The sequence below is a fragment of the Lepidochelys olivacea genome (assembly GCF_965140295.1).
Source record: "Lepidochelys olivacea isolate rLepOli2 genome assembly, chromosome: 1".
Classification (NCBI taxonomy): domain Eukaryota; kingdom Metazoa; phylum Chordata; order Testudines; family Cheloniidae; genus Lepidochelys; species Lepidochelys olivacea.
Window position 1 is genome coordinate 113926750 of NC_140411.1, and position 25025 is coordinate 113951774.

Sequence of the window (25025 nt, forward strand, 5' to 3'; positions counted from 1 at the left end):
GGGCAGCGGGGGGGGTGTTGGTCTGTGGTGCGGCCCTCGGTCCAAAGTACTAGTCCTCATGTGGCCCTTGTGGTCGTTTGAGTTTGAGACCCTTGGTTAGAGAATACTTTGTTCTGCCTCCGTGCAGAGGACTGGACTATATGACCAATATAGGTCTCTTCAAGTCCTACATTTCTGTGATTCTGATTCCTGGAAGAAATGTGTTTAAAGGTAGAATATGGAGAAGATAGAGACTGCTTTAAACTTTAGAGGTCTTTGTGATTGGAGATACAGAGGGGGATAAGGAAAGAAGACTGGAAAATGTGTTCAGACTGCTTGCTGCTTGACTGGGAAGGGACCATCTCTAAAGGATGAACAGTTAGTTCAGTATCCCTGCTCATTTAATCCTTGGACACTTCAGGCTTTCAGTAGGAGTGTCAATAATAATGTTTTTTTTTAATGTCCCATCCACTAAGAACAGGGCTGAGGCTATCGACTTATTTCACCAAGCAGCTTTTAGGTGGTAATTTTTTCCTTATTACTGACCTGGAATCCATTTGAACTGATAACAGCACACCAGCTTTATAGCCACTGTCAAGTTTTTTTTGTAAATATCAAGACAGAGGAGAGTTCTTGGTTGAAAATTACTAAAGTGTAATTGTGTGAAGACAGCAAAGAGCAAAGAATAAAAAAAAAGGAAAAAACATGTCTTTTTATTAGCAAAACAGTGACTGTTTCTTTAAATAAAAATTGCTTGTCACAGCTTAAAGATTAAGGCGGTGGGGAATGATCAATATTTAAGATCAATATTATCTGTAGGAGTTGCTCACAAATGATACATAAGATAAGTTTATGTAGGGAATCTCTGGCTAACATGTCTTTGTGGTAGTGAATGAATATCACACTTGTCCCCTGTAGAAGCAGGAGGGATACATAAACCTGCGCCCCCCCAAAATCAATACTTTAAAAAACAGGACAGTGATCCCACATGAGGTAATGAAGGCCCCCCCCCGCCCCCCATTATGCCAAAGTTTGAGATGTTTACGCAGTACGGAAGTAATTTTTCACACACAGCTTCCTAATTACACACATTTTTCTGTTTCACTGAACTTGTTCATTTCTCCATGGTGAATAATAGAGTTAGTATACCGTGAAGCATGTTAATGAGGCTGAAGCCAATTAGGAAGTAATGTCTGTGTTGTCACTCCAACAAATTGGTTTGGCAGTGTGAAAAGCAGTTGGAAATGCATTTCCTCTAAATGTCAGGGCTTATTGCATATATAGTCAGTTGATACATTCTGATGTACTAGACAGTTATTTGACTAAAGGATACAAGTTTGTAATAATTGAGCTGTATATGTGTAAAACTGACTTAAACTAATTTCTGTCCAGTCACTTAACAGAAAGAGGTCTTCTAGGAAAAGTGAAGCTGAATTGTACTCAATATATTGGGATACCTTGGGTCTTTTTAAGACAGGAGATTGCCTACTATTGGTGGCTTCTTGCACCGGTTCTAGTGCATAAAGCATAAAGTTTATGGACTTTCTCGTCAGTGGTTGGTGGATGTATAAGTGGCATGATTATTTGCTGGTAAACTAAATATTTTATGAGATGTGAAATCTTGGGAATGTTCACTTGGACAGTAATTAATAACTTTGTTTATTTCTAGGAACAGAAATTAAGGACAAATTAAGATGTTATGACTTCGATGTACACACTATGAAGACATTAAAGAACATTATTTCACCTCCCTGGGATTTCAGGGAATTTGATATAGAAAGACAAACGCTGGATGAAAGTGGTATTGTGACACTGGAAACATCAAATCAAAGGAAAACTACAGATACTACTCGTCCATTAGAAGAAACCTTTGAGATTGAAATGAATGAAAGTGATATGATGTTAGAAACGTCAATGTCAGACCATAGTTCATGACTAACACTGGTATAGATCTCATTTTGTAAAAGTGTAAAACATTTGGATTTAGCTTTTTTGTTCCTTTGGCATTCAGGAATTTGCTATTTTTATACAAATCCCAACTACTTCTCTACACTTACCACCAGAGAAGTAATCTTAAGACTGTTAAAAAATATTCATTTCCAACAGACTATTTCCAATTTTATTGTTTCTACAAAATAATCTTACATAATGGAATAAAAGGTGAAATTCATATATTATGTTTTTAAAACTGGTTACTGTACCCTGTGACTGCTCTTAAGACTGTGAAACTTTAAAAATATATCCTGAAAATGAAAGTGTACAATATTCATCAAATTGAGTAGCCAAGGGCTACTATATAATTATTGTGGCTTCTAAGTTTTCAACCTGTCTGTGAGGAACACTTTGTCATAGGCCAAAAATAACTAGGGTTTTGTTGCTAATATAATATTTTATACTTTTAAGACCGGAATAATTTCAAAAATATCCATTATTTTGTTCAGCCTGTACATGCATTTGTGGAGAGCAATTTTTTTATCAGCTGAATCTAATTTGCTATATATTAAATTGATGTCAAAGCTTTTTAAGCATGGGTAGTGGATATTACGGTTTCTGTTTTGTCCTTTTTTTTGATAATCGTTTCATCTTGTCATCTGTACTGAACTACTGGAAGATAGATGTAAGCAGAACTGCTTTGGGAAAGCTGATCAGGCAACAAATGTGAATGGCACAAATATTCAGAGTATCATAAATATTTTAATAGATACATCTGATACAGTTTTCTGAAATCAGTGACATGCTTGAGCTATTATTTTCAAAAGTTAGCTTGATTATAAGCAAGGCAGAATGTGCTGATTATAAGGCTGTAGAAATTCTCTTTACATTTCACTTGGTTATTTTGTCAAGGTAAAGATATAACTGAATGGTGTGTGTACAGTACTTAAAAAATCTCTGTGGTATTTTATTTTTAAATCTGCTCTGTGCATCACTATTTACAATTAAGAACCTTGTGTTTTATGAACAGAAATAATTTCTCCATCCAATAAACTAAGTAGGGCCGTTCTGTGCTCCTGCTTAAAATGAATACTAACCATGTTTTGTATAAACTTCTCCCCTCTCTTCTTCCTCATCCTTACTTGCCTTAAAATTTGTGAATATTGGGGAGGGGGAGGTTTAAGTTTAAGTAGTTTAATTCAGGATACTTTAATTTTAACTTATCTGTGTTTTGTTAATTAAGTTCAGCAACCTTGGCTCACTTTTAACAGTTTTTTTGTGTTTGATAATGTATAGAACTGAAAATCCTCATGAAGAAGAAAAATAGTGTAGCAGTCCAGTTGTTTTGAGTACTTCAAAGCTCAGGAACCAGCAAATATATGTTACATGTTGTTTTTCCTGAGATAGAAAGGTGATTAATTCACTTTTTAGACATCAGAATCAAGTAATAGGCCTAAAATTTAATCTATCAATTATAAATCTGGTTAACAAGCCACCTTAAATATTATGTTGGAATAAAGTCAATCATTTCTGACAGTGCTTTTAGGGAAAAAAAACAATAAAACTACCCGACATATCATTTGTTTCATAGTTATCAAAGAAAGATGTGAAGAAAGCCCCCAAAAGGAACAAACACTGGAAGACTATAGAATTAGTGCTATTAGTTAAATGCTATATATTGGGACATATATTACTTGATCTTTCCACAGCACTTTGAAAAGTTGAGGATATTGATAGATACCTCCTTGGTAAAGATCTTTGAGATCTATAGATGAAAAACACTCATCACATATGCTAAATATTTTCACATCCCTGTGCAATACATAGGCATTTTCCTTTGGTTTTTGGACCTTTTCTCTGTGGGGAGCTTTAGGTTTTTCTCCCCTTTCCGCTGTGCTGTTGCTTCTGAAGAGAACATAATTCTTTTATCTCTTTAAAAACTAAACTTTGAGAGATGCAATTTTCCCTCATGCTGTTTTCTTAGGGTGTGTCCTCACTGCAAAATGAAAGTGTAATTGTAGCATGATAGGCATACCCATGCTAGCTTTTTTAGCTAGCGCTGGTAACAATAAACTGGTGAAAATGTGGTGGCACAAACTTGTATTTGGGCTGTCCAACAGAGTATAGCCAATAATTGTAATGGGGCAAAGTCCCACTCTCAGCAGGGACTGAATCTGGTCAGTCCAGTTGGACAAGGGATGTGGGACGGGAATCCTCTGTATCTGATACCCTCTGAAACTCCTTCCAGAGCATCTTCCTCTCAGAGGGGGGTGCTCATATCCTTAGTGCCCCTCTACTGCAGTTTAAGGGAGGTATAGATTGTTCTTTGGATTGCATAGGCAGGTTCTATGAATCCTGGCTGTCATGAGGGGAGAATTCCAGAAGTTTGCATGAAATTGGGCTAGGAAATTGGCCTAAAAATGCATTGAAGTGGGGTACCCAGTATTAAAAATACAAAAAAAACCCAACACTTCTTAGAGCCCCTGCTCAGTGGGGATTGGACATGGAAACCACACAGCTGGGGCACCATATAGAAAAAATAAAGGTCAGACACCAGGAGAGCCTGTTGTAGGAAGGGTTACTAGCTCCTATTTCTTTGGTACCTAGGAACTGTGTAACACCTGATCAGTTCAGACAGACAGGAAGCTCCTTTTGGTTGGGCATTCTCAAGAAGAGGTCCCTAAGGTCTGGAACTTGCTGTCCCGCAACAAACACATTGGCTCAAACTAGTCAGAATCTTTTCATCTTCAAGATGTGCTTCAAGGCCTATCTATTCTACTAGACTCTTGAGAAGGTGGGTTTTTTGAGGAGGGAGGGGAGGGGAGTGGTTGGGAGGGGTGAGGAAAGAAAGGGGGATTTTGTGTGTAGTTAATTTTATTCTGAATGGGTGAGGAGGTTGAAAAGTCTTGTGAAGGTTTTTAATGTACATGTGCCTAGGGCAATGGATAGGCACATTATATATAGATTTTTTTTTTAAATCGATTTTTGAGCTTTTTCTTAGGCGGAGTTCTTAAGTCAGAAATGGAGAGTTCATAGTCTCATGTTCACATACATACTTTTAAAAGTGTTTTGTAAAGGAGGCTGCAGTTGAATGTTCAGTTCCTCTCCTATTTTAACTTAACTGTCAGCTGAGTTACGGCTCTTCTACAGCTGCAGGCTGACGTTTCTTCCTAACCGTTTTTTTCCTCTCCAAAATAGCAAGAGCATTTTATATCCAAGCAGAAGAGGCTGTCTTCTCAACGAGAATCTGGGGGACCTGGCTCTACCAGAAGAGCTGTTGCTGCTGTCATCACCTGTCAATTTGTCTGTGCAGAAACAGAGGTTGGAAATACTTGGTAAAAGTATTTTACCATTTTCCCTAGGAATCTTATTTTTGTGCAATAAATTAGTCATTTTAGAATATGTTATCATAGGTGACTTCTTTATCCCATGTATTGCACTTTGGATACTATATATCTTGGTGTGTTTGTTAACCGAGTTGGTAATAGTTGCTGAAGTACAGATTATGCAAAGTAAAGCCACATTCCAAAAATAGTTAAAATGAATAAATCATTTGTAAGGATTTTTTTAAAAATTTGAAATACAGCTGCTATAAAGATTCAGAACTGACTCCTACTAAGTTTTTTTTAAATTTCTTTTGGTTTGTTTTTTTTAAAGGAAAAAACAAACATCACCATCTATACACACCATCAACGTTCACAACCCCCATTAACCTCGCCCCCCCACACCCATCTCCAGTATTGTACACACTCACCTCTCATGATTAGACACATTCTCTTCCTTATTCAGACACATACCCAGCCACTGTCCCCTAATCGTCTCCCCTGCACCCTAACATGCATAAGCAATCTGTATTTTGTTTTTCTGGGTAAAGAGGACATAAGTGATAAATGTACAGGGATATTATTTTTCTGTTGCTTGCAAGAAACTGAAAAGCAACATTCAAAGGTAAGTTTGATATTTTGGGATGGTTACAGGGTAGTCCTGGAAGAAGATATATTTTTATTTTGGTTAGGGTTTTTTTGTTTTCTGTGTAAACTTTCCTGTTAACAGCTTATTCTCATAAACAGTTTGCAACAAAAAGTGTATAGACTGCATTCTGCTGTCGGCCCACCAATCATATGCCTGGTACTGCTCTCTTCATAATCCTCCACTTTGGTGCCAGCTCCACCTTTTGCATGGTACCAGCAGCTAGGAAGCTGACCATGCTTCCTCTGCTGCTGCATTCCCAGCATAGATCCTGGGCATGATCTCCAAGAGCCCTCCCATGCCCACCCTCAGTACTTCACTGCCTTGGTTTTCAGACTATTCCATTTCATCAGAATCTGAGGTGGGTCCTTGAGTCTCACTATCGAGAGTCCAGGGCTTCCTCCAGGTCCCATTCTCCTACTTACAGATGGAGATTTGAGAAGCGTAGAGCCAGGGATTGGGACATTCGGGCCAGGCACAACTGGGGCCTGGTATCATTCCAGCTTTGTTACTGACCATACTGGATGGCCTGGCGGATGCTCCAGCATCCAGATCAACATTGCCACACTCTCGCAGGAGCAGATTCCATAGGAGAGAGTTTTTGGCTGCTGGTACTGAGGCCTGTGACAGTTGGTACCAATCAACCTATGGACTCTGTATTACTGGACTTCTCCCTATGTCAGAGTAATAGTCTATCCCAGTACTGCAGGACTAACCTTGGGAGGTTTCTCCCTTGTTTTCCCTTAATGCATCATCCTAACGACCAGATAAGACTTTAGTACCAGAGGCATCCTTTCTGGTATCAGATGATTTTAGGGTATACCAAGAGCTACTCAGAAAATTGGCTGCTTTTGTTCATATACAAGTAGAGCTAATGGAGGAGAATACCCATAAAGTGATGTTTTGTACTTGGCTACAGCAGGAAATAACTCGTCCCATAAATGAGGCCCCTCATACAGCCTACCTGTGGCAAGCCCCTTCCTCCATTCCCCCTGTGGCCAAATGAACAGAATGTGATCGCCAGATTCTGCCTCAAGGGTTTGAGCAGTATTTATTTACTTGCTATGCTGGGCTCACTAGTAGTGGCCATGGTGAAAGAGAAGAGTAGTCAAGACTGGGCAACAGCCACCCCCAAGGAAAAAGATCCAAAAAAGCTTGATCTCTTTGGGAGAAAGATTAATTCTGTGGTGTGTTTACAGCTCTGCATTGCCTAAATGTGATTATAACAACTGGAAGGCAGTCTCTCAGTTTGCAAATAAATTGCTGGAAAGGGTTAGGGAGCAGTTTTAGTCCTTTGTTGTGGAAGGTTGTCTGATCATCAATCAGCTCTGCAGGCTTCCTTGGATGTGGCGGATTATGCTACTGCGGCTATGGCTACAGAAGTGGCTATGTGCCATTCATCTTGCAAAATGCCCAACTGTAACACCATAGAAAATTCTGCAATGACTGCAAGTTACCATGGTGACTTATTGATGTCAATGTTAACGAAGATAAGGGAAACTAAGAAAATAGCCTATGAAAAGCAGGGCACCCCAACATGTTTAGGATGTGGAAATCCAGATAAGGGAAATGGGAAGTTTGCAGTATAGCCTGGGATATTTTGTGTCATATTTTCACAATCATCATCAATTAACACCTCTTTGATAATGATCTTGCAGTTTTACTAGTTACCCTGGACCAACCAGTCATGTCAGCTTCTTTCAGCCTTCTTCTAAAGCCTGATATGGCTAAGATGAAATTTGACAGGCCTCAGGCCTCTAGGCCTTACCTTTATAGCGTTATCTTACTTATCTACCTAACACACACTTACTAATAATATATGCTTATCAAGCCGATACCCCATCCTACCTATTCCCACACTTGTACCTACAATTTAAATCTGTTAATCCCCCCATTGATTACTTATGAATTAACCACAATATATAACAATTAAATTATGAAATAAGGTGATTAGGTTGTAACCTTTATGCATATGGGTTATTGGTGTGAGTGTAACACAGAATAAAATGTGTTCTCCAGCATAAATAGGGAGGGATTATCCATCAGGAAATCCTCCACAGATGACCACCTGTTGAGAGATCCACCAACTCTATGGTTCCCTTCGGGGTGTGAGTATGAAAACATTGATGCTGTGGCTTCTCTGATTGGCTCAGACTTGCTATTGAAGCCAGAAGGAGGCATAGGAAGTTGTCCAAGCAACTAGGTGAATGCCTGGCTGGCTGCTACACTGGATTCTGCCTTCTTGCCTGTTTCCTGAGCCCTGCCTTGTCCCTGGTACCTGTTTCTTCTTTGAGTGTTTGTTCATTTCAGTTCCAGTCAGGTGTGTGTGTGTGTGTGTGTGCGCGTGCATGCGAATGGCAGCTGGAAGATTTTTCCCCTAGAAGTATCCGTTGGGTCAGTCCAGGCACCCCATGGAGTGGCGCGTCCACGGTGCTCAATATAGGGCCCTACAGACCCACCACCCCTTCAGTTCCTTCTTACCACCAGTGACAGTTAGCTGGAACTTCCCCTTGCTCTTGTCATGACCCGCACATTTGGCAGTCTGTATTTAGTTATTCATTATGTTTTGTAGTTAGTGTTAAGTAGTTAAGAACTACCTTTAAGTACCTACTGTGTCCTTTGTGGGGGTTTCCCCTCCAGCGCTATCCCGGCGCTGGGGCATGCAGCTGTCTCCAGGCTTCAAAACCTGTGAAGTCTGCAGCAAGTGAATACCCAGAAGCAACCCTCACACTTCATGTTTCAAGTGTTTGAGGGAGCATCATCCAGAGGATTGCTGTAGGACCTGCAGGGGGTTTCGCCCCAGGACGTTAAAAAATAGGAATCAGTGCCTGAAGATCCCACTAACGGAAGCTGCACTCTGCTCCCAATCCCACCCTGGGTCGGCAGACCCTGCACTGAGTACCTCCTCCTCGGTACAAAGTGCCCCAGCACCGTTGGCGTGGGGATTGGTGCCAAGTAGATAAGAACTCGTCACCGTCCCAGCTCCACTTGTGGCTCACATGCTGCAGGTTGGCGCTGGTCTCAAGCGGCAGTGCCACAGAAGAGGCGGCCTGGATTGGCCCAAGGAGCTCGCCATTTTGAGACCCGAGTTGGACTATGGTAATTTGGCCCCACTGCCAATGACAGTCGCATTGACTCCTGCTGTCGTGGAACAGTGGTCGAGTCCAGACCCTTCTCGATCGTCAAGCCGAGAGCTACACCTCCTGTTGACCCCAGAGGCGTTCAAGGCAGCCCAGGACCTGCTCCATCTCACAGCACCATTCTCCCTGCCTAGACGGGATAGGTCGCCACCAGTTGCTCCCCTGGCACGGTCAAGGGAAGAGCCCACAATGATGTCCCAGCGGTCTCCATCCCCGGTGCACGACTCCCTAGCACCAGAACAGAGTCAGCAGCCTCATCAGTCCCCAAGACCTCAGCGCAGACTGTTGGCGCCGCGAAGTAACGCTTTTCCGTGGTCCTTTTCGGAGACCTCGGAGTCGGACTCCTATTGATCTTATAGAAGCAGAAGTAGACAGTCTAGGTCATCATGAGCCTGGCACCCTTTCCTGGCACTGTTGCTCACGCAGTGGCAGCCCATGGCAGAGTGGCCCCTCTTCACCAAGGCCAAGGGCAGAGCGAAGGGCCGCATTCCAGGGTGGTGACCAAGGCCCTTTTCATACCTCCTCCGGCACCGTAGGTATCAGCAGGATCGGGGGTAGCTCCATCGCTCCCTTATGTCCCCATCCCAATCCCTGCAACACTGGTGCCGTCTACACCGGCCCCAGCAGTATTAGCACTGATGACCTCGGCACTGACAGCCGTTGCACCAACAGCCTCAGCACCAGTGTATAGTCCTGGCACTAAGGGGTATGGCCCCTCCCACATTAGCATCAGCCCAGGAATCCCTAGCACCGTGGGACCCCTTGGGCGTGGAGGGAATAGAGCAGCCACTCCTTACAGGGGGTTCTGCAGCAATTGCTGAGGAGGGTTGCCCAGGGCCTGGGCATTCAGGCAGAGGAGGTAGTGGAGGACGCAGATCCAATGGTGAATATCCTTGTGCCCTCTGGACCAGCATGTATTGCCCTATCCCTCATAAAGACCATTGTTGACACCACTAAAACCTCGTGGTAGACCCCAGCTTTGTTGCCCCCTATGGCTAAGCTATTTTGTGCCATCTAGGGGCTACGAGCACTTATATACCCATCGTCCACCAGCTTCCCTGCCCATGGACATTGCTAACCAAGGCGAGTGCCAGGGCTACCAACAGGTTTCAGAGTAGCAGCCGTGTTCGTCTGTATTCGCAAAAAGAAAAGGAGTACTTGTGGCACCTGGGAGACTAACCAATTTATTTGAGCATGAGCTTTCGTGAGCTACAGCTCACTTCATCGGATGCTTATGCTCATATAAATTGGTTAGTCTCTCAGGTGCCACAAGGGCTACCACCCTCCCTCCCCAAACAATCAAGAGGCGAAACGACTCGACCTTTCCCGGAGAAAGGTTTATTCCAGAGCCAGCTCGCAGCTCCCCATTTCCCAGCAGCAGGCCATGGGCAGCAGGTACTGCTCTAAGAGGGGCGGGGCAATTGTCAAAGGTGCAGCGTGCAGCAGCGCTGCGCTCCGCTTCGCGCCACGCCCGGTGCACAGGGGAGAGGCACGCGGCCCCGCTCCAGCGGGCGGCGGCCCCTTGCTCTAGTTGCGTCCCCCTCTCTCTCCCTCCCTCCCTCCCCCCGCCGCCCTGGCTGAAATCTCGCGAGATTCTGCTCGGCACCTGGTGGGCGGGGGTGGGGTCTCGCGAGGTGTCGCTGCGCCGGGCGGCGGCGGCGGCGGTTGCATGAGGTCGGAGCGCGAGGCCAGGCCGGGGCTGGCGCGCGGGGGCGGCCGGGAGAAGCGGCCCATGGAGACCCCGCTCCGGCGGGAGTCCCCGCGCCGGGAGCCCGAGACCCCCCCGCCGCCTCCGGGGCCGCCCCCGCCGCCTCACCCGGCGCTGGGCAGGCAGCGGGAGGAGAAGAGAGCGGCGCTGAGCAAGGTGAGCGGCCGGCGCGTCAGCACCAGGGACAGCGCGCGGCGAGGCGGGGGATTTGCCTGGAGCAGGGGGGGGGTTAGACGTGAATGGCGGGGAGAGTGTGGGGGTTGCCTCGGGGGCGGGGGGATTTCCCTATGGGAATGGGGAGCGGGGACTTGCCCGGGTGGGGAGGAATGCGGGGGGGTTGCGTGGGGTAGGAGAGGCGGGAAGGGGCGGGGGCGGGGATGACAGGGATTTGGGGCGGTGCAGTGGTACCACGGTGGTAGTGCACTTTATTGAATGGTTAATCGGCAGAGGTTCTCGGACGTCTTGTGAGTCTCTACCCGCAATGGGGCGGGGGGGGGGGGGTAGGTTTTATATCCCAAAGGTTTAGCATAGTGTTTAGCCGGCAGGATGGTTTGTGGTTGGAGCAGGCTCCGTACCTCAATTTGCCCATCTGCAAAACAAGAATCATAGAATATCAGGGTTGGAAGGGACCTCAGGAGGTCATCTAGTTCAACTCCCTGCTCAAAGCAGGACCAATCCCCAATTTTTGCCCCAGATCCCTAAATGGCCCCCTCAAGGATTGAACTCACAACCCTGAATTTAGCAGGCCAATGCTTAAACAACTGAGAATAAGAATATTGATCCACTTTTGTAAAATGATTTTGAGTTACAAGCAATATCACTGCAAATCTGCTTGCCTAGTCACAGTTAGTGAGTTAAAAATCAAGGATGACAAATGCTGTGGCAGAGGAGTGGGGAATTTCCCCCGGGGAAGGAGTCCCTGCAAAGCACCACAACATCAACTTTGCTATTTTTTTTTTATATAAAACATCTTTCATCTAAGCACTTTACAAGCAATTCTCACAAAATTCCTTACAAATTGGGAAACTGCTGCACAGAAAGGCTGTGTGACTTGCTTAAAGTGAGACAGTGACTGAGTGCTGGGAACAGAACACACAAATCCTGACCTCTCATTTCCCTGCTTTACACATTTGACAGCACTCCATCCATATGTTTTTCATGCAAATTGTGACCCTAACTGTTTTATGGAATTAAATGGCACAAGACAGTAGGTCACATATAGTATGTATTATTCTTGCAGCAAAAGTGTTTTGAGAAAGTTACTTCATGTTAAATCATTTTATACACAGAGAATGTAGTATTTTGTATATTTAGTACTTAATTTGATTTTACATAATTTGTTAATATCTTTTATACTCAGCTCAACTATAGTTGCTTCTAAACTCTCTGTTAAAATATTTCAGTTGTCCTACAATTATATTACATGTGTTAGCTATCATTCCCTCATCTGTATGTGACAGAAACTGCATCCCAGTGCAGGATTATATGGTTAGACTGGATCCTGTTGAAATTCGAATTTCTAGGGAGAGTTTTCAGAAAGATGCAATGTAGTTTGTTTACTATTTTGACAATATTTAAATATTTAGATTAGTACTAAATGAGTCTTCACTTTTAACTATGTTACTTTACAGATAGTTATTCGCCGGCTTCCTCCTAGTCTAACCAAGGAGCAACTGGAAGAGCAGCTACATCCGCTACCTGCCCATGATTATTTTGAATTTTGCACTGCTGATCCCAGGTGAGGAGGAACTGTTTATCAACATTAAGAAGGAAAGAGGTACTTTCAATGGGTTTGTAAGCAACCTATCTCACTAAAGGCTTGTCTACACTTACCAGGGAATTGATGCGTGGCGATAGATGCATTGGCGGTCGATTTAGCGGGTCTAGTGAAGCCCCACTAAATCAATCGCAGATCGTTCTCCCATTGACTCCTGTACTCCACCAGATCGAGAAGAGTAAGGGGAGTCTATGGGAGAGTGTCTCCCATCGACATTGCGTAGTATGGATCCCGCGGTAAGTAGATCTAAGCTACGTTACGCGGTAAGTAGATCTAAGCTACGCTATTCCCGTAACTCAAATTGCGTAGCTTAGATTGACTTTTCCCTGTAGTGTAGACAAGACCCCAGGTACCCTGGGCATAGTTACATAACAAATTTATATTTTGTGTCTATGAAGCCTTTATCTTTTTTGTTTTGGTCAGGTAAGTAGGTAGTGTTTTTATATATATATACTATTTTCACTGGTGAAGTAGAACAGAGATCTTCCTAAACTTCTTGTACACCTTACATGACTTATTCTCTTTCTTAGTGTTGAGCAGGGCAAATACTACAGCCATTTTTCCATGAGTGTTCATTTGAATTTAAAATGAATTAACTTCTTCACTGTACACATCTCATTGCTTTCTACAGGCTTTCAAGCAATCAAGTTTTATTAACACGGATGTTCACAAAAAGCTAATTTTAAATTTACACACCTGGGCACTCAAGGATAGCTCCTGTTTCATTTATAGATTCCAAAGCCAGAAAGGACTTCCTGAATAACACTTCCTGTATTGTGACTTCTGTATAACACAGGCCACAAAAGTTCCCCAAAATAATTCCCAGAACATATCTTTTAGCGAAACATGCAATCTTGATTTAAAAATTGTCAGTGATAAAGAATCCCACTATGACCATGGTTAAATTGTTCCAGTAGTTAATTATTCTCACCTTTAAGAGTTTACACCTTATTTCCAGTCTTAGTTTGTCTAGCTTCAGCTTCCAGCCATTGGATCATGTTATACCTTTTGAAGAGTCCATTATTAAATATTTGTTCCCCATGTAAATGCTTCCAGACTGTAATCAAGCTATCCCTTAACCTTCTCTTTGTTAAATAGTTTGAGCTCTTTCAGTTTTTCACTATAAGGCATGTTTTCTAGTCCTTTAATAATTTTTGTGGCTTTTTTCTGAACCCTCTTCAATTTATCAATATCCTTCTTGAATTTTGGGCACCAGAGCTGGACGCAGTATTCCAGTAGCAGTTGCACCAGTACTGAATATAGAGGTAAAATAACCGCTTTGCTCCTACTTGAGATTCCCCTGTTTATGCCTCCCAGGACAGCATTAGCTTTTTTGGCCAATGTCATATTGGGAGCTCATGTTCAGCTGATTAACCACCATGACCCAAAATCTTTTTCAGAGTCATTGCTTCCCAAGATAGAGTCCTCCATCCTGTATGGTCTACATCAGGGGTCTCAAAGTCCCGGCCCGGGGGCCATCTGCGGCCTGAGAACCTCCCCACTGCGGCCCATGGAAACTTTTTAAAAAGTTCTTTCATCCGGCCCTCATGACTTTTGGCTGGGGTGGAGCGGGGCGGAAGGGGAGCAGGCAGGAGAGAGTCACATGCCCCTCCCCCTAACGTTGCTCCATCCTGCTGCTCCTGGGACCCTCCCAGGTGTTGCACTCAGCAATGTGTCATTCACCTTGGGCAGCTCCGCTCCCTACAAGCAGTTCCCTGTCCTTGCTGTTGTCGGCGGAGCAGCAGAGGGTCGTCTTCTACAGGTGCTGCCCCCCGCAGCTCTCATTGGCTGGGGGAGAGGGACAGAGATACCATCACTAGTTGCTGGGTAGAGTCAGCCATGGAGGCAGCACCGTTAGTTGCCAGGCAGAGTCAGCCAGGGTGGCATGAGGCCAAGTGGGAGCGAGGGAAAAGGGTGGGAAACGGGCTGGGAGGTGGTGTGAATACCATCTTCATTGACATTGGCCCGCTCGGAGCATTTGAGGACTGGCACTGGCCCTAAGGTAAATTGAGTTTGAGACCCCTGGTCTACATTCTTTGTTCCTAGATGTATACATTTACATTTAGACACGATTAAAACACATATTGTTTGTTTGCGCCCAGTTTACCAAATGATCCAGAGCTCTCTGAATCAGTGACCTGTCCTCTTCATTGTTTACTACTCCCGTAATTTTTGTGTCATCTGCAAACTTTATCAGTGATGATTTTATGTTTTCTTCCAGGTCATTGATAAAATTATTAAATAGCATAGGGCCAAGAACTGATCCCTGTGGGACCCCACTGGAAACACACCCTCTCAGTGATGATTCCCCATTTACAGTTGCATTTTGAGAGTTATCAGTTAGCTAGTTTTTAATCCATTTAATGTGTGCCATGTTAATTTTATATTGTTCTATTTATTTAATCAAAATGTTGTGTGATACCAAGTCAAATGCCTTACATAAGTTTAAAGGACATTTTATCAACCGTATTATCTTTATTAACCAAACTTGTAATCTCATCAAAAATGTATCAAGTTAGTTTGGCAGGATCTGTTTTTCATAAACCCATGTTGATTTGCATTAATAACATTATTTTCGATTAATCCTTTATTAATCAAATCCACTATCACCCACTTCATTATCTTACCCAGGATTAATGTCAGGCTGATAGGCCTATAATTACCTGGGTCATTCCATTTACCCTTTTTAAAAATTGGCACATTTGTGTTCTTCCAGTCTTCTGGAACCTCCCCAGTGCTCCAAGAAGAAAAGTAGTACTTGTGGCACCTTAGAGACTAACCAATTTATTTGAGCATAAGCTTTCGTGAGCTACAGCTCACTTCATCGGATGCATACTGTGGAAAGTGTAGAAGATCTTTTTATAAACACAAAGCATGAAAAAATACCTCCTCCCACCCCACTCTCCTGCTGGTAATAGCTTATCTAAAGTGACCACTCTCCTTAAAATGTGTATGTAAGACTCCAAGACTTATTCAAAATTAACATTAACATCCAATATATTACTAATTATATCATTAGCAATTTCAAAAACAATTAAACAAAAGAAGAAAGTTAACTAACAAAGAATATAAATTGAGATTGCTAATACTTTTATTTAATATGCATGGTGCCATAAATGTTAAGACAACATTCACTGCCTAACAAAACAAATTTCAGAAAGGGAGGAAATGTACAGTTAATGCAACCCAAACACCCTTAACATTGTCGTGAAGCAATGGTACATGGATATGTATCCTAAATTAATAGAGAGTGCAGTGTATAGCTGTGCATATCTGACATTTTCTTCTTAGAGAATTGTCTATAGTAGATCCAAACTAATGGCATGTCTCCACCTCTGGTTGTAACCCTGGAACTGTTTATTGGCAATGACTGTTGGAGCGCTGAGCCCCTCAAACATTGAACCACCAGCTGAGGCTACAAAGAGGGGAAATAGTTCCCAACTGCCAAATTTCCTTTCCATAATCTTACTTGTGTGGTTGCGCCAGACTTGTAATTTTTATTTGTAGCAGTTTAAGACAGTTTTAATTAGTTAAGTGATAGATTTACCGTAAGTTAATGTAGAGCAGTTTTGTTATTTAGTCTGTCAGTCTAGGCTACTCATACTCCAACCTGAAGTTTGGCAGTCTGAAAAAACCAAGGATTCAAGGACACTCTATCTGTAATGGATCAGCACTCTTAAGTGCCTCCATGTGTAGAAGTGGGACACTCTGTGGGCTCCTGTTCAGCCTGTGCTGCTCTTTCCAATAGATAAAGGAAAAATAACAAAGGCAGATTGAAACTTCTTCTCCTAAAGGAGTCTCTCTGTTTTCAATGGATTTCTTTGGCTATATGCCAGGAAATGTTCCAAGCTCTTTTGATGGGCCAAAGCACTTAAGTCTGGGGCACAAGTCTATAGGGAGCCATCATTCCTAGAAAGATTAGGCAACTCAAAGCAGGCCATAGATTTAAAGTTTATTTTTCTCTCCTCGCATTCATGCAAATAAATATTTTGCGTGCAGAAAGACTTAATTGTGAAGGCTCCTGTCCGATCTTTGTCTGGCTTATTTAACTGCCTGTGTGCCAGGACTCTGGTGAAGGTTTTTGCAAACTCTGTCATATGCTGTGTCAATCATTGTCCTCTCCAATATAGAAAATAACCTATAGAACATATATAACAGAAACACTGCCATATGGTTTATGTGACCAACACAGCTTTAATTTGGGTATTGAGCATCAAACCGTCAAAATTGTCAAGTAAGTGTGAACAGCATTTAAATAGGAAAAAGTTCCATTTTGTTCATGGACATTGCATATGTAGAAAAAGAGACTAAATAGATTGAGTAAATTATTTAGTGTGAACTATTTTCTCAGCTGTAGGGATACCCTCATGACTTGCTGATACTGCTGTCCCCATTCATGTATCTCTGAAGAGGCAGATCATTCTGTATTGCTGGAAGAAAAATGAGGGCACACTTAAAACACTTTTTAAAAATTCATCTGCTTTAAAAATTACTCTTGACACTTAAGTAAAGCAAAAAGGACAAAGAAAATAAAGCTGCATTTTCAAATGTTATTTGGTTACTACATTTTTAGGTGTTGAAAGCTGTGAATACATATTTTTTAGAAAATAGAGAAAAGGAATACTGAAGACTGATATCTGTTACATAGGATGTCAGATTTTTTTTCTAATGCTTCCTTGACCCCGCTAGTAAACTAATGGTCTGTAGGGTTGGAGTGGGAGGCACTTTTTCCCTCTGTGATTTGTATTCAGATTCTGTGCTCTGTCATCAGTCTGATGTCTCCACAGACACTTAGGCCTTATCTACATGGAAATTATTTTTGGTATATCTGAGTTTTTCGACATGAGCTGCCTTTTGTCCACACATAAGCAATCTTTTTTTGCTTTATTTTGCTTCTTATCCTCCTGTCGTTAATCTGCTTTGGTAACAACATAACACAATTTCTGAATGAGTTACGCTGCTATAAAGTTCATGCGGATACATCCCCATTTGAACTGTACTACTTCAGGTAATCATCCCACTGATATTCCACACTGCATTGCTTCACATTGGACTGGTCTGTCTGGTTACCTGTGCCTTCTCCAATGCACTGGGGTCATCTTGATTAGCTATCCACCCATGGATAGCTGACACACCCCAAGCCCATCTGAAAGGAGCAAATTCAATTTAATCTTTCCATCTGTCACTGAAATGCAAATATTTATAAGTGTCTAGCAGATCAAAAACAGGAAAAGGAGCACTCTCAGGACACATGCCAGTGCTACACCAAAGCACTGCAGCAGAATTACAAAAACACCAAAGACAAAATCAAAATACCAGTGCACATGAGTACTATGAAGAGCTGAATCCGATTTTTGCCACAGAGGCCACCACTAAACCCCAGTATACATTGGATAGTTTGGTCACAATCTGCAGCGAGCCAGGCATGCCTTCAGAAACCCCACAGGAAGCCTTGTCCCCCCAGGCAGGAGAAAATTCCTTTAGACAACCAAGATTTCTTCAGCACTCCTTCCAGCCAGCCAGAGATGCCTCCCCAGTGCCCAGCCAGAGACAATACTACAGAGGGGACCTCATCCAGTAAGTATTAAGTACTATATTGCAATTGTCTGTCCCATTAATGCCTGTTTAGGGGGATTTGGAAAACTTTCTTCTGGATACTGGCTGTGCCCTGGCATGTCTGGCAGATATTGTCATAGAATATGAGGGTTGGAAGGGACTTCAGGAGGTCATCTAGTCCAACCCCCTGCTCGAAGCAGGACCAATCCCCAATTTTTGCCCCATATCCCTAAATGGCCCCCTCAAGGATTGAACTCACAACTGTGGGTTTAGCAGGCCAAAGCTCAAACCACTGAGCTATCCCTCCCCCCACAGCAGACGGATGGATATGTCTGCCCCTATTCAGCACCCTCTGGCCTCCACTTGCTTGGCTTTTCTCCAGCTCCCGTAGCATGCTCAAAATGGCACTTAAGACAGAAAATTCAACAGTTAAAAGTGGGCTTTTTAATCCCAAAGATTTTTAATCCCATGCTCATAGACCAAAATATGTATCCTCCCTAGTTTCCCATGCTGCTTGATGTTCCCTGCTCAACCACCTCTGCCTCCTCTCCCTGCTTTTCATTCTTGTGGTTCAGTAAAAGATAGTGGCCCTGCAGCTATGAAAAAAAAATTAAAGAGACAAATGCATTGCATCTGAGTCAGTTTTATTGTAGCAAAACAAAAAGCAAGAAATACACCAGTAGAAAATGCATTTAAACCCACAGTTTTGTCATTGCTCTGAGCTCTTTTAGATTTTAAGATTTTCATACATGTACAGTTAAACATGTTAAATTGGCCACTTGAGATTACAGAGGCTGTTTTAAGTCTTTTATGTTGCATAGACTCTATAAAGTACACTGGACTCTCACTAGAACGCGGGATTTGGGATATATGCGCGGTACCGCATTAACGCAGGGACCGCGTTAAAATTAATTGCAATTAAAGTGATTAAATTTGGGATCCATGGCAGCGACCACGTTTTATGTGAATTTGCGCTATAAAGACGTGCGTTCTAGCGAGGGTCCGGTGTATTTGTGATTTGCAGGTGTTACAAAAGGCATTTTTTCATCAAGCACTTATTTGTTGAATTATATTACATTGCTAAACCCATTGCATTGTTAACAGGACATGCCTCACAGCTGCAAAATTCTGTATTTTTTTATATCACACTTTGCTCTCATCCCTTGGTATGATAAATGAGAATTCTAGGCAAAGATAGCAATCTAGTTTGGCAAGCATTTGACAAGGCCCTGCTTGCTTCTTAGGGCCACCCACCTAGGTAGTGTTTCCCTTCCATTAAGCAACAGTTTGAGGGGGCACCATCCTAGCATGTAGCATGTTGCATATTTTGTCAGTTGTTCTCCGTTTACCTTTCTGCACAGGACCCATCTCTGCCTCTTAAGAATACACCTCAGGATAATATTCCCCATTTAAGGACAGCTCCCAAGAGTGTACATGAAATTACTAGCCTATTCCTTGGGGAACCCCACTCTCCATTCTTCTCACCCCCAAAAATTGTATAAGGGGCCATTTAAAGGGTATCTCTACACCATGGTGTGGGGACCTGATCTGAGGCAAAATATCTTAAATTGTCTTACCATCTTCTAGCACACCAGGCCAGACAATGGAATTCCAAAATTGATAATTTGATGGTAAATAATAGAAGTAACATTCTATCATTGATGATGGCTAATATTGGTACAGTAACTGCTTTATTGTTTCTCTGTTCTCATAGCAACTGGCATGGCATGGCCCACACAGAGAGGAGCGTTATCAGTATCTCAATGCCTGGCCAACCTCCAAGGGAAGAGAAAGAGGATGAGGGAAGAGATGTTTGCTGACCTCATGAATGGGTCACAGCAGAAAGCAGAACACCCAAAGGATTGGAGGGGAGTGTACACTTCCATGACAGCAACTCCAAGAGTTGATTTACCAACACCAAACTGGTTAGTTACTGACCAGTAGCAATTGGATAAGGCAGTTTTCCAAATGGCAATGGCCACATACTTCTCCACACTGAGAGGAACTGTCATATTAGTGATTTGGCACTGGAGATCTGGGGTAAGTTCTGTGTAGATTCCAGGGAACTGGCCTTCCAATTCCACTGCTGGTTATACCAGGACTGCAGTCAGTGCTGGCTGGCTAGGCCCAGAGACAGTGCTCCATCGAGTGAAGCCAGTCCAGTAAAATGTCATGCAGAAGTAACTGCTTGGTTTCATTCTCCTCCTCCTCCTCTAGCAGTATCCATATGAAATCTTAGTGGTTATAGTGATGGCATTCTTCCTTCTCCTCAAAAGCCACCTGCCTGCATGATTAACAGTACCTCTGGTATTCTGTTTGTATTAATCAGTGCCTACTTCATGGTGTTCCATGCTGCCTGATAGCAGTTTGAACATTTGTTTGCAGCTGAAACAGTTGAAAATGACTAGCTAGTGAAAACAAGACCGATTTTGGGATACTGTGGAAGGAATCATGGGAATTTGACACTAAATCCCAGAAGCTCAGTAGATATCCCACAATCCAACACGGTAAGCAAGCCATACTGCATTGAGTATAGAACAGTGCATCCTGGGATATCTGCCCAGAATGGTGTTCACTTTTTTCAAAAAAGCGTGATACTGTGTGGATGCTACAATTCACAAAGGAAGTAGCTTAAACCACTTCACACAAAGCAGTGTTGATGCACTCTTTTAGTTTAGTTATAACTATAATTATAGTAAAGAAAACTATGTTGAAAAAGTGTTCCCTGTAGACAGGGCCTAAGGGCCAAATCCTATGGGTTTTTGAGTGCCTCTTGAAAAATACTTAAGACCCTTAGAGTAGAACACATTTTGCAGAGCTTCCAAAGGACAATGGCTATTTTGGGGTTGATAGGGTTAGTATACTTTCAATCATCCAGAAGTTCATAATATCCCTGATTCTCCATTGCCTTGTACCTTATGTGGTCATTTATATGCATGCAAAGTGAAGGTCTTATAGATATATAATACTATCAATTCAGAATTACCAATTCTAAATTTATATCTCCTTTTCACTCATACACTTTACATATTATAAATGACCACACAAAGTGCAAGGCAGCAGATAATCTGGTCCAGTGTATTTTATCTTGACATCACAGTGTATGTGCAAAATTGTCAAATTTTGTTCCTCAACTATATTTTAGTATGTGCATGGATGGGGAAATTTATTTCAGACTCCAAAATGTGTGTGGGAGGAGTGGGGAAAGAGGGGTTCACAAGAGCAGAAATGCAAGAAAATTGACAGTTAATGTTCCTGTCACATCAGGGCACAAGGAGGAATCCCTTCATTTTCTGACTAATATCTATGGTAAAATTGTAGAAATCTTGGCTGTGAGTTTTCTCACTTTTGTGGTCTTGTGTTATTTCACTGTAGGTTGTGGGGGTTTTTGGGTAAAATACACAAACCAAATGTTTCTATTCCCCCCTAGCTCTTCTGAACCCCAGTCTGTGACTCACACAGCAGTCCCATGTGCCCCATGGTGTCCGTGCCTCCTGACCTGGCCCCACATGGAGGGTGCTGTGAGGAACACAACCTCTTCTCTTCCCTATTTGCAGCTGGGGCTGGGGCTGCCGCTGCCCCCCCCCCCTTTCCGGGAGCAGCTGCTCTTTGTTCTGGTGCCAAAGTGGCCCCTGATGGGCGAAAGGCATAATTGTAGCACCTTTCTGCAAGGAAAAAATTTTTGCGTAACACATAAATTCTGTGTGGGCACAGTATTCTCCCAGGAGTAACTATTAGGCGCCTAACAAGGGGAGTATAAAATGGAAACCTTGATAGCTTTCACACCTCTTACATTTCCCAGAGTACAACAGTGATCCCAAACTGGCTGGCCCTACCTCTCTGATTCATCTCTGAGAAATAATATATTTTGGGATTGTGGAAATGGCTTCATTTGAGGAATGAACTCACAACTGCTAAGTACTCTCATAGCCATACCTATTTATTGTAATAAACCAACTATAGCTAGGGGAGAATCCCACTTTGATAGTGCAGCTTTGCACACATGTTTTTGCATTTTTGTGTGCTGTGAGTGGTGATTTTGGTCCATAATATTTAAACGTTTTTATTACCGTAAATCTTGTGGCTACACTGGATCCCTTCAAAACATGTAAGATAATTTTTGAAGTCTGTACTTTCCAGAACACAGAATCCTATCTACTCTTTCTGGTAGTCATATATTTAATCTCTGCTAACAGCAATAATAAACGCTTAATGTAAAATAAAATTCACTGTTTTAAATGTTTGACTCAATTGTGAAATGTATTCAATCTAACAAATATAAGTGTAAAAGGACAGAAAAATATTGCTGTTTCATGTGTCGGGGGAAAATAGAATGTGGTGCCAAAGCAGGTGGAAAACATCTGCTACTGAAATATTAGGCGTTTAGAAATGTTTCTGAGAGGATAAATCTTTTTGTTTTTCTATTCTCTTTTACAATGGTTACTGTTCCGTGTCAAGGTTTCTGATATTTTATAGGTAATAAGTGCCTGACCTTATAAAGTGCTGAGCACCGTCAACTCGCATGTAAAGTAAGTGGAAATTGAGGATGCTCTGCAACTTTGCAGGATCAGGACCTAAAAATGGCAAAAAATATTTTTATTTTCTGCAAACAGTGGAGTAGTAGTCCTAAATTCATACACAAAACCTGCATTAATAGGAGTTGTAACCATCATCTGCTTCCAGAGATATTTGGTAGTTGGTCCAAATGCTTGTAAATCAGAGGCACAGCAGTTTCCTTAAGGGACAGAGAAAGATCTATAATGCTCCCTTCAGTTACACTTCTAATTTTTTTTTGACAGTATGAAATTGCAAGAATTTAAGGGATAAGGAAATAAGCATGAAATTGCTCTAATTTTCGCCACATCTGGTGTATTCAAAGAAGCCTATTTCTGCTTCATATGTCCTAGTGTATTTCTTTAATAGTTGAAATGTTTATAAAAATACATTAAACATGTTTTTCCGTTTTCCAGGCAGTAATTTTTCTTGGATGCACAATACGTTTTTGGCATGTGTACCAAACAACTTCATTTACTTAGTTAAGAATTTTATTAACAGATTCATTTTTCTTACACTAACATTGTCTTTAATTCCAGCATTTCTGCTTTGGCAGCAAAGAGCCACAAGCAAAAGTACTTGATATGAGCAGTTTAACAATGCAATCAAGTTAATCTTTAATCAATACTGAAATAATTTAGGCCTTAGTTCAGTCAAGCACCTAAGCATGTGCGTAACATGAAACACATGAGTACTCCTACTGAGACGAGCAAGCACAGAGGAGGGAGCCCTCTGCTTCCTGGGAGGTGACAGTTATCCAAAAGTCTTTCTGGTTGCTCCAGCCACTAGCACAGTGGTTCTCAACTATGGTCCACCGCTTGTTCAGGGAAAGCCCCTGGCGGCCCAGGCCAGTTTGTTTACCTGCCGCATCCGCAGGTTCGGCCGATCGCGGCTCCCACTGGCCGCGGTTCGCCGCTCCAGGGCAATGGGGGCTGCAGGAAGCGGTGCAGGCCGAGGGATGTGCAGTTGAGAACCACTGCACTAGCAGCGCATACATGGTGCCTGTGTGATCTCAACTTAAATGTTCTTCAAATGTCAAATCACAAAGCCTTTCTACTTATAAAGTAAACAAAGCCAAGTTAATTTAATGATATTGTTTATTACTCTATTCTGCATTCATATTGAAATTTATCTAAAAAGGCACTGACTGTTTCTCATTGAAATCAATAGTAGGGAAACTCATTCTATCATAGTACAGCCTTTTCATGGCTGGTCATGGCTACCTCCGTATAGTACACTCAGTGCCATCCACTTGCATAGAAATGTTGAAACTTTCATCAATATCATTCAATTCATATTTATTTTTATAGATAAAATACATTTTTCAGATATAAATCTGTGTCATTAACACTGTTTCTTTTAGACTGATGTCTTTCATTGAGTTATAAATAAACATTTTTATTTTTTAATTCATATATAAATTGAAAAATGTCTCAATTTAAGATCCCATTGGAATTAGTGCTCTTTAAAAATGCTAGATAATGAACATTTCATTTACAGTAAATGGGTATCCATCCCAACAGCTCTGTCTAATTCAGAAGGATCAGAAAAATTCTCCTTCAGATTTGTGTCCTCATGGATCCCACTCTAGCTGCATGTGTGCCCCACGTGCATAAGATTGGAATCTTTAAAAAGCAGTGTCTGTTAGACCACACCTGAACTGTGCACGTCCTTGTGCCCCACATCAAGACATAAAGGGCAGAGCAACTGCACCTGTCCCTCCTTTCCCCCTTACTGTGTGGGGCAGTGAAATGGAACAAGAGGTGTCCTGCTACCGTTACTGGAATCTGCTTCAGTCATGAATTAGCTGGCTGGTTAGGGTTTGCGCTCAACTTTAAATTTTCCACATTATTATTTGAGTTCTATCATAACAACAAAATATGTAAAAACCCCTAAATTTAATTTTTCCATCTATGCAATGCAAAATGCTGGTATCAAAGCCCTCGAGCTTCAAACTGTGTGCCTCCTGTGATAGTCTAATTTCACTCACAGATAGCCACAGCCCTTCTCTATTTTGTCTCACTGAGCGCCACATATCAGACTGATGCCCAATGTGTTGTTCATTCTCAACAAGAACAAAGTTCAGGGTCATGTGTCTGAATAATCCATGAGAGGAAATTCATATCCTGAAGAGCAAGGATCAACTTCCAGGAAATCGAACCTTTTCTAAGTCTCTGTCAGCCAATGTCTCTGCCAGCTGGTGTGCAGCACCTAAGGTTGGAACTGGCATACGTCCTTGGCACCATCAGGCAAGGAACTGGCATCAAATACCACCTCACTACTGCTTACCACATCAGCACCAAAGACTGGTACTGCCTCTTCAACAAGGCAAGAAAGGCCCAAACACCGGGATAAGGATGATTCTCAGCACTTATCTCTTTCTTTCCATAAGAAGAAGCACAAACCATTG

At 42.3% G+C, this 25025-nt stretch overlaps 2 protein-coding genes across 4 annotated transcripts in view; both read left to right on the forward strand.

The window, feature by feature from the left end:
* The window catches only part of CDC16 (cell division cycle 16), a 65518-nt gene extending 62424 nt beyond the window's left edge, over positions 1 to 3094 (forward strand). The window contains exon 18 of one of the 2 annotated variants that reach the window (XM_084627997.1): positions 1649 to 3093. In XM_084627997.1, coding sequence (XP_084484123.1) covers positions 1649 to 1914 — 266 coding nt within the window. In that variant the 3' untranslated portion in view covers positions 1915 to 3093. Of the gene's footprint in view, positions 1 to 1648 lie in introns of both variants that reach the window. The other variant, XM_084627998.1, reaches the window with a different exon arrangement.
* Positions 3095 to 10644: 7550 nt separating this feature from the next.
* UPF3A (UPF3A regulator of nonsense mediated mRNA decay) overlaps positions 10645 to 25025 on the forward strand; it is a 47815-nt gene continuing 33434 nt past the window's right edge. Inside the window, exons 1-2 of one of the 2 annotated variants that reach the window (XM_084629461.1) lie at positions 10645 to 10884; positions 12360 to 12466. In XM_084629461.1, coding sequence (XP_084485587.1) covers positions 10690 to 10884; positions 12360 to 12466 — 302 coding nt within the window. In that variant the 5' untranslated portion in view covers positions 10645 to 10689. The remainder of the gene's footprint in view (positions 10885 to 12359; positions 12467 to 25025) is intronic. The other variant, XM_084629460.1, reaches the window with a different exon arrangement.